Genomic DNA, 15,524 nt, shown 5'->3' with positions numbered 1-15,524 from the left:
ACCGCTCTGCAGTTTACATGTGAGGCTGTTTTCTCCCTGAGCAGTGGTGAAGCAAAAGGCGTAAAGAGATATTTTTAAAAAGATAGTTCAGGAACACTATTGACAAGGAGCGTGGGTCGCTTTTGACCCGAGCAGTAACTGCTGATCAGCTGTCCCAGGGCAGGGCGTGAGGGTCGTGTGGTTCTGAAGATGAGGCAGGAAAAATGCGCCCCTTGGACCGGGACAAGGTAGAAGCACCGGCGGAAGTGGAAGTTTTGGGGCCCTAGGAAGATTTGGAGCAGTTCCTGCTTCCAGTCATCCGTGGGGTGCGGGAGGATATGGTGGCTCTCCCACGAGAGTGTACCTGAGGACCAGGAGTAAGTTGTGGAAGATGGATAATATGCTCATGCAGATAGAAATGCAGGTGGAGACCTCAGAGGAGAAAGCCTTGAATCACCTTCAGCATCCCAGTGGGGAAGCTGATGAGAGAGTGCCAGAGTTGTGCCGGAAGGTGGAGGAGAAAGCCAAGGAGATTGCGAAGATGGCAGATTTGATGGTGGAGCTGGTTTGGCAGATAGAGAAAAGCAAATCGTCTTGAAGGAGGGTTGGCTTTCACAGCTGATGGACTCTGGTCCGCTGGTAAGGATGGGCGGATACCTGGAAGAAACTGAAACCACTCATTTTCTCTATTCAGTTTTTGTATGTTTTTTACTCCCATGTAACAATGTCCCTTAGGGTCAGTGGCTGGTGACCTTGATATGAGTGTAGATTGTGAAATGTATTTGATTCCTAAAAATAACTTTCTTTTGAGAAATACTCTCATAAGGGAAACAGGGCTTAATCAAAACTTGTTTCAGTTTATTTTTGTTACTTTGCAGTGTTTTGGAAATGTTGGGCATGGCCTTGTATTTTGGTGTTATCATGTGACCTGATTGTTTTCTGGAACTTTGGAACACCCGTGTGAAGACTTGGGGTCAGAATCTTCCAACTTTAGAGGTGCAGTGGAAGGCACTACTTGGATGTAGCTGGTGAAGCAATGTAGGAATGAGATTGCTTTGGATAAGACTGGGAAAAACCAAAAGAGAGTTGGAGATGGAAGACAGTGGGCACATGTTATGGAACTTGAATACCTCTGTGAGACAAAGGAGGAGAGCTATGTTTTGTGGCATATTGTCTCGTGTTTATTGTATAACCTGTCAGGTGCGTTTATTTAGACAACCTATCTGACCCTAAACGACAAAGAAGTTTGAATAGGGAATGATGGAGCGCGCTTTACTATTGTAATATCCTCACACATTACAGAGGTTTAAGAGTATGGCGTCAAAGAGACAATCTACCAAGAGCCTTGAGAGCCTGGAGAAAGGAAAAGTCATATCAGGGCCCATAAAGTCCCTTCTAGGTCACCAGGGCAGTAGATCTGACTAGGATTTGAGGTCAAAATCAAACATGTAACAAGTGTTCATTTGCCTTGAAAAACAAAGACCTAAAAAGCCTTAAAATTGTTTTTCTTTTTGTGCAGATGACCAAAGCACCTATGTGTGTTAATAAAAAAATCATAAATAAATTTCTTTTGAAATGGAAAAGAAATTTCATCGTAATTTCGTGATTTAAAACACGAGTATTTTTTTGGAGATTATTAGGAAATAATATTCAGAAATTATGATGCAGGCTTTAGAAGGAATTGAAACCAAGCAAATATGATTAATTAAAAAAAAAAAAAATCCCAGCGCCCCGTTGAGAGTGGTCCCCTCTCCAGGGGGCAGCAGAGACGCCCAGAAGAAGACGGAGATATCGGTGACCCGGGAGATGATGAGTTGGTCCGGACAGTGCCGGCGCCGGGCGCAGTATTGCTGCCTGAGGGGCGGGTTGGAGGGGCGGTCTGGGATCGCGGCCGGAGAAAGAGGCGAAGAGGTGACTTCACAGATAAGCTTTTATAGGCACCACTCTCCGCCCGCCGGACGGGAGGCGGGGTGGCAGCCCGATTAAAGAAGCAGCCTGGAAGGAAGGAAGAAGCGAGGGAGGGACGGGAACAGTTGGAGGAGGAGCAGCGAGCTGGGCTGCGGCGACCGGAGGAGGAGCGGCCCCCGCGAGGCCACGTTTTGTTTTTGTTATTTTCCATCGAAATAGTTCTCGCAGGCCCTCCCAGAGAACCGATCGCGCCGAAGCCCGGGAGCCCCGACCTTCCAGGTGACAGCTGGTCACCCTGGTAGGAGTCAGCTCCGCCCCAAGTCACCCCCTCCGGCGCACAGCCCATTCCCCGCCCTGCCTCCCAGTGCCCGCCCGGGGCGAGCGCGGCGGCCGCAACGGCTCTGCAGCGCTGGAACCGGCGGCGACCGGCGGAGGCGCGGGGCCCTCGGCGTTGTCCTCTGACCCAGCGGAGCCGCGGACGAGGAAGGGGGAAGTGCGGCCCCAGGCTCGAGCCGGAGAAAGGAGGATAGCGATTTAACCCGCCCTCTCCTGCCAGTCCTGCTGCCGGGCTCTCCCCGGGTGCCCGCCGCCAGAGCCTGGGAGCCGCGCCCGAAGTGCCGCATGGGGCAGGGCCACTAAAGCGCGGAGTTCGGGGTCGCGCCGAGGCGGGCGCAGGGGCCCAGCGCGGCTGTTGGCACAGTTTCGGCGGCGCCTTCAACGCGAGAACTGGGGGCGCGGCGCGCCGATCCGGCCGCCTCCGTGCCCTCGGGAGGCGCGAGTTATGGAGCCCCCCAGCTGCCTTCAGGATGAGCCGTTCCCGCACCCTCTGGAGCCCGAGCCGGGCGCCACTGCGCAGCCTGGCCAGGGGAAGCCGGGAGACAAGAGGTTCCGGCTGTGGTACGTGGGAGGGTCGTGCCTGGACCGCAGGACCACGCTGCCCATGCTGCCCTGGCTCATGGCCGAGATCCGCCGGCGCAGCCAGAAGCCCGAGGCGGGCGGCTGCGGGGCGCCGGCGCCCCGCGAGGTGTTCCTGGTGCTCAGCGCGCCCCTCCTGCGCTGCGTGCCCGCGCCGGGCGCCGGTGCCGCTGGGGGCTGTGGCCCTACGGCCGCGCAGCCCAACCCGGCAGTGTTCATCTTCGAGCACAAGGCGCAGCACATCTCGCGCTTCATCCACAACAGCCACGACCTCACCTACTTTGCTTACCTGATCAAGGCGCAGCCAGACGACCCGGAGTCGCAGATGGCCTGCCACGTTTTCCGCGCCACAGACCCGAATCAGGCAAGACCGCGGCTCGGAGGCACGGGGGAGGGTCCATCACACCCGGGAGAAGTGGCAGGGCTGCAGGCGCTGGGACCCCACGTTAAAGACCGACTCTGGTCCAGCTCCTGGCGCGCGCCTTCCACGTGGCGCGCTTGAGCGCAGGCTGGTCCCGCTCCTGGGACCCCGAGTCCGGAGCTTGCTTCTGGCGGCAGTTCCTTCCCCGCAGGGCCGAGGAAGAGGGAGGGAGGCGGAGAGTGGTCTCGGGACAGTGGAGGAGCTGGTGCGCCCTAGGAGAATGCGGGAGCAGCGCGCGTGCCGGGAGGATCTCGATGTCTTGGGGTGTGCCTGGAGATGGCATCCCCGGCCTTGGCCGAGTGTGTGCGTGCGTGCACGCGTGTGTTTAAGAGGGAAAGCGGGAGAGGGTTGGGTTCCTAGAGGCCCCTGCACACACTCTCGGTCTTGGCCGAGTCCGGCACCTTGGCCCCTTAGGACAGTCGCATCCTAGTCACAGCGGCACCTGCAGATCTTGGATCTGGGAAGCTGTTTTGGAGCCCGGCTTAGAGAGAAGTTACTAGACGTTGTCAGATTGTCAGCAAAATACGAATCTGCCTTTAGATTTTGAGTGGAAAGACTTTTTTTTTTTTTTTTTTTTTGCAGTTTTTTCCACACTAAATGGAGACAGAATCAGTACCTACCTGGGTGATTTAAAAATCAGTGTTGTAGAAGAGGTGAACATCTCTTTTCTAATATTTCTCCAGAGTTTACTAAATCAAGGTGCCTGTTACCAAACTGCGTTTTACTTCCTTAAAAAAAACGGACACAGTCCTTTTTCCTCTGGAGAGTTATCTAAACAATCTTTACTACAGTGATTGTGTCTTGAAAAACAGCACCTCCCCCTCTTTAAAAAATGTGTAAGGAGTTTACCATATCAAAAGCCCCCCAGATGCTGTTATTTATAATAATTACTGACTGTTGGGCAAAGTACTTTAAATTCTTTGGGAAAATAGTGTTGTCTAAATATAAATAAATAAAGTCTCAGTTGTACTATGTGGCGGGTTTCTTTAGCAGCTGGGAAATTAATAGTCAAATGAGAAAAACTTCCTATAAATAAGACTTTAATTTTTGAAAATTCATGTATTCTAGTATCTGTAATTGAAAGACTGTCCAATAGTTTTTCACAAAAAGGCCTATAGCTGAGCTGAAGAAAATAAAGCTCATTGTTTTAGATTCCATCAGTTACTTTGTAAACTAGTTTAATATATCCTAAGGGCTCAGAACTCCCAATATTTTAGTTAATGTTACCGCTGTTACGTTATGGTAAAATACCTTATCACAGATGATCTCAGGATTCTAACCATGATTAAAATGAATTTCATTTTATGCTTATTTGTTAAAAATTTATTTTTAGCTTTCACCTAGGTTGAAATTGGAGTGCAGCATGTTCTTTATTCTGAACGTTATCACCATCTTTATTGTATTAAGATTTTTGGGTTCTGTCAGTGAGGTGGAAGTGGTTGCATTTTTCCAGGACTTTAAGGAATGTTTTATGATTCTTGGTGGTTATTTTCTTCAGATCTGATGCATGACACATCATTGCTAATTTCATTGATGGTCAAAGTTTGTTTATGGGTTATGGCACCTTAAATTCTCAACAGTGGCTGTTGAGTCTTCCCTGGCCTCATTGGAAGGTCAATTAAAATATCTCATTTTATTTACTTTCATTTTGTATTTAGATATTAGAGGTTGGATGCGCTCTTTACAAATAATAACATGCTTAGGCTTATTTCCCCCCTTCGGTCCTGTAGGAGGAGTGGAAGCCATATGGCTTTTTGATAAAAGAAAAAACAAACTTTTCCTGTTTATTGCCATTTCCCAGTTGAGTCTTTGATCTAAAGATATAGATTCCTATTTGCTCCAAACCTAGAGAGCCCCTGGCAGAGGATCAATTAATTTGAAATGCCAGTTGTTGTCTACCTGAAATGCCAGTTGTTGTCTACCTAAGGATTATCTCCAGCTGTAGATCAGGGGTTACAAACTCAAACTGAGGGGAAGAAGGTTGAGTGAGGGCCATAGAGGACTAGATAGAGAGGTCCTTTCTCAAGCTGCTGGTAGCTCCAACTGGAAATTACATTATCAGAATATAAGCCCAGGGTTGCCGGTGCTTCGGATTTCTCAAGAGAAGATGGAAATCTGGATTTTTATGTATGAGTCCACGTTTTAAAGTATCAGCAAATATTTTTAACATACAAGAATCCTATCTGGGCTAAACAAAACACATCTGAAGGTTGGCTTCAGAGATCTAAGGGCTGCCACGTTTGATCTTGGGCGTAAATATTTGTTGAGTGGACAAGTGCAGTCATTAGATACTGAGTACTGTTTGTCACATTTCCTATTGAAATAGTGGGGAGAGTTAGGGTAATTTGGGGGGGAAAATTTATGAGTCAAACTCCCAGAAGTGATGATTCTGCAATTGAACTTGTTAGAGGGATGGATTCATCACAGTATTACCGTCTAGTAGTATGCCTAGTATAGAGTAGAACAGTATTACCATCTAGTAGTATGCCTAGTATAGAGTAGAACCTCTGGATCATTCTGAGCACGTTTGAGATGAGAAGGAAGAGGACCTGCTGTTTGCTTTGCTGCTGAGTTCTACAGTTGAAGTAGAGAATTTTTTAGTTGGACTTTAAGATTATTGTTAAGTCTCCTAAGTATTTTCTACAGTCACTGAACAAAATATTGGAAGGTGGCCTGGAGCAGAAGGGCCTGAAAACATCCCCAAGTAAACTTACCTCTGCTTTGTCTGTCATGCCTGTCTCTTTTCTGAAACGGGCCTGCCTGTAGGATGACCATATAATTTATTGTCTAATCCAGGACAATTTTTATTAAGAAAGGGGGCATCATTAAAATGACACAAGCATAACAGGTATAAAACTGGACTGTTCAGGGCAAACAGGGACATGGGTGACCATAGATAATTGGCAAAGTTCGTGTTTCTGCCAAGCCACTGAGATGGAGGATTGTGGTTTCTATATATAAAACGATAATGCCTTGCAACATATCTACTCACACATCTTCTTTTTGGGGGCGGGGGTGTGGATCTACATGTGACCTCAGAGATGGGAACACTGCGCAAGTAGCTTGGGTCTGTTGTGGGGAGTTGCCATAGTGATGTGCCCTGTGGCTCCACACCTTCCGGGTCAGAGTCAACCTAAGGATGCTCAACCTGGGTCAGCCTGAAGCAGTGCTCAGCCAGAATGGTCTGATACATAGCTATTTCTGCCAGGTGCAAGAGGGGTATGGGTTGGGAGCAAATGAACCAGTTTCAGATCAAATATATGCCAATACAGATTGGATCCCATTTATTCAAGATGTGTAGTCTTGCATAGGAGGAGTGTCAGACTTAGCACATTTCAGCCAAAGTTGGATATTTGAACTAGTAAAAGTGCTTAACTGTACATAACTTAATAAACAAATCACACTGGCATAAATGGAGTTGTAGACTTAAAACTGGTTGGAGAACCAAGAATATCCGATTCTCTACCTTACATCTTGGGAAGGTCACTAATATTCCTCAAATACTTACCTTTAAACTACGTTCAGAAAGAGGCTATGTGTATATATATATATATATATAGCATTATCTCCATTTCCCTATTAAAAAGTAGAATTTGTTTTACGTTATATATATTTTTATCATATTAAAAAATAAGAATTGTTAGTGTTTATAACTATTGTTAGAGAATAAAGGTGTTATTTATCATTTCCATTAGACAACAGCATATACTTCATAATTATAGAATGACTAGTCCTAAAAAGACAAAAACATGATTGCTATAATTTTCATTGATTTTGTTTATGTATATATTTCTTGAAGCTCGAAAGAATGTACTTTCAAAGAGCTTTTACAAACTGTGTTCTTAAAATTAAAAAATGAACTTGACACCAGTTTTTTTAGCACTAAATTCTCTAAGTCTGTGGGTTTTTTGTTTGTTTCTCTTAAAATACTTAGTATTTTCTGAGCTTTACTCAGGTAACCAATTTTCAACTTAATTTTCAGTGATATACTTCAAAAAGGTCATTTTCAGTTCTTCCTCAGAGTTAAGGGTCAGTGGCTCTGGGGGTATGCTAGCAAGGAAACCAGAGAAATAGAAATCTGGAAATGTTCACACTTCTCTGTTTGCTTTCTGAGTACTTTGTGCTATTCTGGGTAGATCTCTCCTCATGTTTGCTGTAGTCATTTTTTTTTTTTTATATATTTGGTTGCATTGGGTCTTTGTTGCTGCACGTGGGCTTTCTCTAGTTGTGGCGAGCAGGCGCTACTCTTCGTTGAGGTGCGCAGGCTTCTCATTGTGGTGGCTTCTCTTGTTGTGTCCCGCGGGCTCTAGAGTGCAGGCTCAGTGGTTGTGGCGCACAGGCTTAGTTGCTCTGCGGCTTGTGGGATCTTCCCAGACCAGGGCTCGAACCTGTGTCCCCTGCATTGGCAAGTGGGTTCTTAACCACTGCGCCACCAGGGAAACCTCTCTCTCCCCTTCTGGATTTGAGGTGGATTAATTTGCCCTGGCTCTGTGGTAGAATCTTGACGACAATATCTAGAGGAAAGGTAAAAATGTCAAGTTCCCTGATGATGTTCAGACTACTGGCCTGGGGACCATAGTTTGAGAACTGCCCTCAGTGATTTTGTTCGTCTGGTTGGGAATATGACCACTTCTGTTCCCCTGGTTATTTTTGTAGTTGTTTTCAGACTTGAAAGTTCAGGCTGAGTGTGAGGAGGAGGAATACGTGACTACAGAAGATTTTTAAGAAACTCGTCATTTTCTAGCTTAATAGCTTTGCATATCTTCTTCTCCAGACAGACATTATTCTGCCAGGCGTGATAAGACTAGCCATATGTTGAATGAAAACTTTACCTTTCAAGCCAAAGTTTTAAGTTCTGCAGATGGAATAAACAATTTTTAGGGACTATATTCTAATGTTGGGCTTCCCTGGTGGCACAGTGGTTAAGAATCTACCTGCCAGTGCAGGGGACATGGGTTCGAGTCCCGGTCTAGGAAGATCCCACATGCCGCGGAGCAACTAAGCCCCTGTGCCACAACTACTGAACATCATCAGGGAACTTGACATCATCAAAAACTGAAGGTGGGGTCCACCAGTCTGTTCTAACAAGCCGACCAGGTGATTCTGACACATTTACAGTTGAGAAAACGGAGGTAAAGAAAGGTTAAATATTTCCCCGAGGATACAAGCCTTGTAATGATAGAAGCTGATTCCAGTCTGGGTAGATAGTTCTCTTATCTGCTGCTCTGGAATGCAATTGTTGAAAAATTAGCTTTTAGTCGTTAGTAATATGAAGTTTTATTCTATCACTTTTTCCCATTCTTTTTTAAGGTAGTTGTTTTCCAGTTTTATTGAGGTATAACTAATGAGCAAAAATTGTAGGGACTTCCCTGGTGGTGCAGTGGTTAAGAATCCGCCTGCTAATGCAGGGGACACGGGTTCAAGCCCTGGTCCGAGAAGATCCCACATGTCGCAGAGCAACTAAGCCCGTGTGCCACAACTACTGAGCCTGCGCTCTAGAGCCCGCAAGCCACAGCTGCTGAGCCCACTTGCCACAGCTACTGAAGCCCGTGTGCCTAGAACCCCTGCTCCGCAACAAGAGAAGCCACAGCAATGAGAAGCCCGCTCACCGCAATGAAGAGTAGCCCCCGCTTGCCGCAACTAGAGAAAGCCCGCACGCAGCAACGAAGACCCAGTGCAGCCAAAAATAAAATAAATAAATAAATTTATTAAAAAAAATAATTGTATATATTTAAAGCTACAGTGTGGTGTTTTGATATACGTATCAAATGAAAGGGTTACCACAATCAAGCTAATTAACATATCCATCAACTCACATGGTTATCGTTTTGTCTGTGTATGGTGAGATCTACTCTTTTAGCAAATTTCAGGTATACAATATAGTATTATTAACCATAGCCACCATGCTTTCTGTACATTAGATCTTCAAAACTTTCTCATCTTGCATAACTGAAAGTTGGTACCCTTTGACCAACATCTCCCCATGTCTCCCATCCCCCATCCCCTGGCAACCACTATTCTACTCTCTGCATTTCTGAGTTTGACTTTTTAGATTCTGTATATAAGTGAGATCATGCAGTATTTGTCCACTTCCCCCCACTTTTATATTAAAAATCTCCACAGTTAAATATGCTCATTAAATTTGTAAAATAATAATGAAATGCTGAATGCATGCTTGGATATAGTTTTGCCAGTGTGTATTTTTATTTTAATGGAAAGTAAAAAAAGTCTGTATGATTTGTTAGGCTGGTGTAACTGAACTCCGGTGTATCTTTTACGTAGTGTCCTTAGGAGTGGCAGGGAAGTAAATTATGAGAGTCTGTTTGCAACCTTTAACACTACTTTAGAATAAAAAATCTTTAGGGTATGTATTTAAGAACAGGTACAACCATGCATTTGAATATATTTTAGTGACTCATAAAGGATACAAATATTGTAAAGTATAACAAAGTACGAAGTATAAATTATAAACTGCATTATAATATAAAAGTATATAATTATATAGTATAAAGTGTAAAATTATACTATAAAAATAATGCATCTTACCATCATTATAAAACATACAATAAAGCAAGAAATATTGGCACCAAGTTGTGCTATTTTAATTACCTTGGGTTAAAGGGAAAAGAATATGTAAATTTTTAAGGTTAGATAAAGCCCATTGACCTAATGGGCTGATGTATGGTTTTGTAAGAGTTCAAGTAGAGAAAAATGGTTCATAAAAAAGCAATCTTGGAGTCCACAGTAACATTAGCATGCTGAACTTGTGCTGTAGCATTCAGTGCTGTAGGCATGTGCTTTGAAAAATAACATCTTTCATCCCATTGAATTTAGCTTGTTAGTATAATTATTCCTAGTTTTATGCTTGCGTTTGTAGGTATTTTGTAAATTGGTTTTGGTTTTAAAGCTTTTTAGATTTTACCTCCTTACCTCCCCCTTTCTTTGTTCTGTAAAATGATCTATAGCACCCAGACCCCGGTAAGATGGGTCTCAAGGACACTAGTCCATCATCTTCTCAGACTCTTGACTTTCTGAATAAAGTGGCTATAATTTGCTCCAAAAAGGAAAAAAAAAAGCTTTTTAAAAGCTAGAGCTGTAAGCATCTAAAGTTTATATCTAGATTTTTGTGAACATATTTAAATAAAGTAACAGTAAAATAATTATGTTAACACCTTAATTTACCTTTAAAAGGATTCTGAACAACTATAAGTTTGGAAAACTCCTGGCTTAAACTTTCAGGTGTTATTTAATATGATTCCAGTCATCTATGATCCTATGACAGAAAGGGAAAAAATATGAGATTAAAATTTTGGTTGGTTTAATTTCAGATAATCTTAACGCAGGTTTTTGCAGCCCTATGAAAAAGATACGGAGTTATTCTTTTTCAAGTTACCGATCCCTTTCAAGTTTCATTTCTTGTAAGAGGTTGGGTTCGAAAGAGGATCTCCAAGTAATGGGATCTTCCTGGTTAAATATAGAAGCCTAAATTTGCTGCTTCAGTTCTTTTATTTTGTGGATGCCCTTAACTAGTTGGACAGTTTTCACTTTGGCACTGTTGTGAATTTTTACAGGAATTTCTAAAATTCTCAAATTTAGAACTGTGGAACTTTGTACTACCAGTATTATATAACTTGTGAGTCATTTATGATCAGTTTCAGATTGCAAGTCAGTGCTTCTGGTTGAGCAAATCAAGTAGTATTTTGTATCTCACAATTGTATCTTCATACACATTTTCAGTAATTCATTATACAATGTGGACAAATACCTTATGGCTTAAGCTTTTACAAACAAATAAGCAAGTCTGTTTTCTGGCCCCAGACAGCTCCCAGCTTTTTCAGTTCACCTCTTGCTCTGGTTTCAGCCATTTAATTCTCATTAGCTAGGCAGCTTGAGAGATTCTTCTGAGTTTACCTGAAGTTAAACTGATGGCCTTCTCGCTTGGTTCTACAAATATTTCCTCTCCTTAGATTTCCAGTGACATGTACTTTATACCTGGTGGGATACCCGATTACTCTGTGTTGTATCTGTCTGATCCTGTTGCTCACTTTGAAGACCGGCCATGGCTCACGGGACCAGCCGCTCCGCGGCATGTGGGATCTTCCCGGACCAGGGCACGAACCCGTGTCCCCTGCATCGGCAGGCAGACTCTCAACCACTGCGCCACCAGGGAAGCCCTACTCTCTGACTCTTTGAATATTGTGCACTGCCTGCTTGATTGAATTTCTTTTCAGTTTTGGAAGCTGGCCTTCCCTCTTCTGAGGAACGATCTGTTGTCGGGTCCTTAACCCTTCCTGTTGGTGCCCTCCAAAGCTGTTAACCATTGTTTACTGATTTTATTTCAGTTTTCATATGGAACTTTGCTAAGGCCAGTTGTCATGAATATAGCCTAGTGGTAGTAGGTAGTAGGCATGACCCCTCTATATTCATCCATAATTCTTTTATCTAATTCGAGGAGGGTTCCATAGGCTGGATCTAGGACACCAGATTTCTGCCTAGTTTCTGATAGTACTAGTAAAGCAAGATGAAAGTGGGTGGTATTATATTTAGTTTCTTGACAGCCCTTTATGTTTTAACTTCCCCTATTGATCCTAAATTCAAATGGTCAAATTTTTCTGTTAAAATATTAACTGGCATTTGATAAATTTGCTTGTTCTATATTCTAAGTGTGTTAGTTATAGCAGTTGACTACTAACCCATAGCTAAAATGCCATTCGGGGTCTGGAAGTTAATTGGTGTTAACCCTTCTATTGGAAGTGAGGTTGAAGATATATATTTGAAATTATATTGTTCATTTTTAATAAGTGAAGTGTGAACATGACTAAATTAAATCTATCTTAATATATGAGAAAGTATAGGAGTTCTCTGAAATAAAGAGTATATAAAAACAGTCTTTAATTTCTCAACTATTCTTACCTAAGTCCACCTTGTAGTTTAACAGAGTTTGTTATCTCTCTTTTGCTTGATCCACCACAATTATCTAGCATTTGATTCTACCTTTAGAAATTATACTCGAAACTTCTACGAACCAGGTTAAAAAAATAATAGATATGTATTAATAATACCTCTAAGCAGTATATATTTATTAATGTTCTTGACCAGAGGGTCTCAGACTTTAACATGCATCACCTGTAGGGTTTGTTTTACTACTGATTGCTGGATCCCCACCCCAGAGTTTCTGATTCACTTAGTCTGGGGTGAGGTCCAGAATTTGCATTTCTAACAATTCCTAGGTGATACTGATGCTGCTGGTCCAAGACCACACTTTTTTTTTTTTTTTTTTTTTGCACTATGCGGGCCTCTCACTGTTGTGGCCTCTCCCGTTGCGGAGCACAGGCTCCGGACGCGCAGGCCCAGCGGCCATGGCTCACGGGCCCAGCTGCTCCGCAGCATGTGGGATCTTCCCGGACCGGGGCATGAACCCGTATCCCCTGCATCGGCAGGCGGACTCTCAACCACTGCGCCACCAGGGAAGCCCCAAGACCACACTTTGATAACCACTGCTTTAGACCAGGGGCTGGCAAACTATGCCCTTTAATTTTGTAAATACAGTTTTATTTGAACACAACCCCACTTGTCTGTTTACTTATTATCTATGGCTGCTTTCATGCTGCAATGACAGTACTGAGTATTTTTGACAGAGACCCTATGGTCCCCAAGCCCCAAGTCTTTATTATCTGGTCTTTTATAGAAAATGATTGCTGACCCCTGCTCTAGACAACCTGTTAAAAACAGGTGTTTCTTATCCCCATTTTATAGGTGAGAAAACTAAGTCAGTAATTTTCCTACAAAGACACAAGCCAGCAAGTAACAGCAGATCTGGATTTCCAAACCTCATGCACTTTGTAAAAGCCACTTTGTAAATTTTTGCTAATGGCTCCCAAACTTATCTCTATAGCTCAGCCCTCTCCTCTGAGCACCAGCTTCTTTCAGCATCTAAATGCTTACTTGACATCTGCACTGGAATATGTAGTTGTTGATGCTTATAACCTAGGAATTATATTTGAGTCCTACTTTTCACTTCCCAGTTACAGTCCTTGAAGGAAGTCATCATGTTGATTCTGCCTCCAAAACTTAGTTTTTAATATGTCCATGTCTCTCCATGACCACTGCCACCACCTGGGTCTAACTCCCATCATGTCTTTTTGGGACTATTAGACTCCTCTCAGCTATTCTCCCTGCTCTACTCTTGCTCTCCTATCAACCCCTTCTTCAGTGGAGCAGTAGGAGTCGTGCTTATAAAGCACAAACCAGAGCAGGTTCCCTTTGCTCTCCGAGTAATAACGCAGATTCCTTCTCACGTGACTCTGCTCGACTCTGCTCCCTTTGTCTCTCCAGTCTTCTTTTAGACTGCCCCTCTCCAGCACGCTCCCTATGTTTCAGCCATCCTTAACCAAGCCCAACTCAGATCACTTCAAAGTCTTTGTGTGTGTGGTTCCCATTCCTTTCTAGATTAGTTTTTTCCCTCAGGTTTCAGTTCTTTGCTTAACTCACAAATGTCACTTCCTTAGATTGGCCTCCAGTGATCCTCTATCTAATAAAGTCGGTAAGTATCCCAATTTTTCACTTCTATTTCAGCCTTTTATTTATTTTTCTTTTGGCACCTACACATTTAAAACTCATTTTTTTTTCTTTTTTTGCGGTACTTGGGCCTCTCACTGTCGTGGCGTCTCCCATTGCGGAGCACAGGCTCCGGACGCGCAGGCTCAGCGGCCATGGCTCACGGGCCCAGCCGCTCCGCGGCATGTGGGATCTTCCCGGACCGGGGCATGAACCCGCGTCCCCTGCATCAGCAGGTGGACTCTCAACCACTGCACCACCAGGGAAGCCCTTAAAATTAATTTTTAAAGCACGTTTTGTGGGTACTGTCACCACCTCTAGAATGTAAGTTCTAAAGGGAGAGCAATCTTGTCTGTTCACGGTTGTATGCCCCAGACCTAGTTCTATAGTAAAGGTCCATTCCAACAAATTGAGTAAGTAGGAATTGGTCCCTGCCCTCAGGGAATTTAAATCCACTGGTGAGAACTTAAAGTCTATTGGCAACGATATGCATATGCTCTCATACTTGTTTGTTGCCTTTCATTAATTTTAATGTGTTTATTGTACTGGTTGCACAGTATTTTTTGTTATGAATGTTTATAACTGTAGAGACATCATAGTGCTTACAATATTAAATGGGATTGTAAGACAGACTTTTCTTTAATAAGTAAATTGTGTAGTTTATGAAAAAAATTTTGTAGACTAATTTGAGTTGGACTTTTCCCTCCCCTATCGAAACACAGGAAGTTTAGTGAAGCTGCCAACGTGAGAATAGGCATTTCCACGGCCTTTTCTTTGAATAATGTGAATCAAGCATTCACGCATCTGGAAGATGATCAGCAAGAGTGGCGTTGTAAATACATCCTTGCAAGAATTGGATATTTTTTAGTTTCAGTTCAGTTGTTATTTAGGCTTCTCTGTGGAAATACAATCTCATTTGGAAGGCTGTTTAGTTTCAGAATACTTCGAATGGCTTCTGTAAGTTTTTACTCCCAAATCTACAATGGACCATTTTCTTAGGCACTGATTTTTAAACCTTATTGGAAGTGCCTAAGAGGTGTCTCAAAAAATTTTTTAAAATCAAAAAGGGAAATGAATAAATGGAGAAGAGATCCACCAGGGTGAGACCAGGGATGGGAAAGAAAAAAAACTATGGCCAGTGTCCACGGTGAACTGTTGACCAATATTAAGATGTACGGTTCGTATTCTGGATTTTTTTGTTTGCTTAAACAGCATGCCCTTGTGACAGAGTATATATTTTTTTACTTCCCTTGTGTTCTTTTTATCTAATGTTTATAATTAGAGCAGTTGATAGGTTGGATTATAGTTTTCAGTGGCCAGTGGGACGTGTACCAAGATACACATAAGGGTAATATTCATGCTCGGCAGTAACCCCATGAGTTGGGGTTCGACTTTAAAGAATAAACAACACAAGGAAAGATAACCTTATTTTTCCAGGAAAAAGTAAAAAGTGCCACAGTCATTTATATTTATAAATACAGGCCCTCTGTCTCTTCTCGTCCTCAAAAAGGGCATTTCCTCCCCATTCCCTCATTGCCTTCAGGCATAATTTGTCCATCCATGAGCATCTCCACATTTTCTTCAACGTGTGGTCCCTTTCATGGTGTAGGAGACCCTTTTGCTCCGTTGATAGAGCAGCGTGTTTACTAAATGAGCATCTCTGGTTCGTCATCTCCCTTTTTTTAATGATGGAAATGATCTTTGAAAACCAGCTTTCCATTAGTAAGCTCGGCTTGAAGACATA

General features: G+C 43.3%; 1 protein-coding gene and 1 pseudogene across 3 annotated transcripts in view; both read left to right on the top strand.

Annotated features, from left to right (window-relative positions):
- The first annotated feature begins 203 nt into the window (after window positions 1-203).
- On the top strand, window positions 204-577 carry LOC307176662 (MORF4 family-associated protein 1-like 1; annotated as a pseudogene). The gene has a single exon. The product of its transcript is annotated as an MORF4 family-associated protein 1-like 1 (transcript).
- Window positions 578-2,528: 1,951 nt separating this feature from the next.
- The window catches only part of TBC1D4 (TBC1 domain family member 4), a 221,600-nt gene continuing 208,604 nt past the window's right edge, over window positions 2,529-15,524 (top strand). For both annotated transcript variants that reach the window (XM_079903215.1, XM_079903217.1), the window contains exon 1: window positions 2,529-3,166. In XM_079903215.1, the coding sequence (XP_079759341.1) occupies window positions 2,669-3,166 (498 nt within the window). In that variant the 5' untranslated portion in view covers window positions 2,529-2,668. The remainder of the gene's footprint in view (window positions 3,167-15,524) is intronic.

The sequence above is a fragment of the Stenella coeruleoalba genome (assembly GCF_951394435.1).
Source record: "Stenella coeruleoalba genome assembly, chromosome: 18".
Taxonomy (NCBI): domain Eukaryota; kingdom Metazoa; phylum Chordata; class Mammalia; order Artiodactyla; family Delphinidae; genus Stenella; species Stenella coeruleoalba.
The sequence above is the reverse complement of the archived record's forward strand: the minus strand, read 5'-3'. Positions and strand labels throughout refer to the sequence as shown.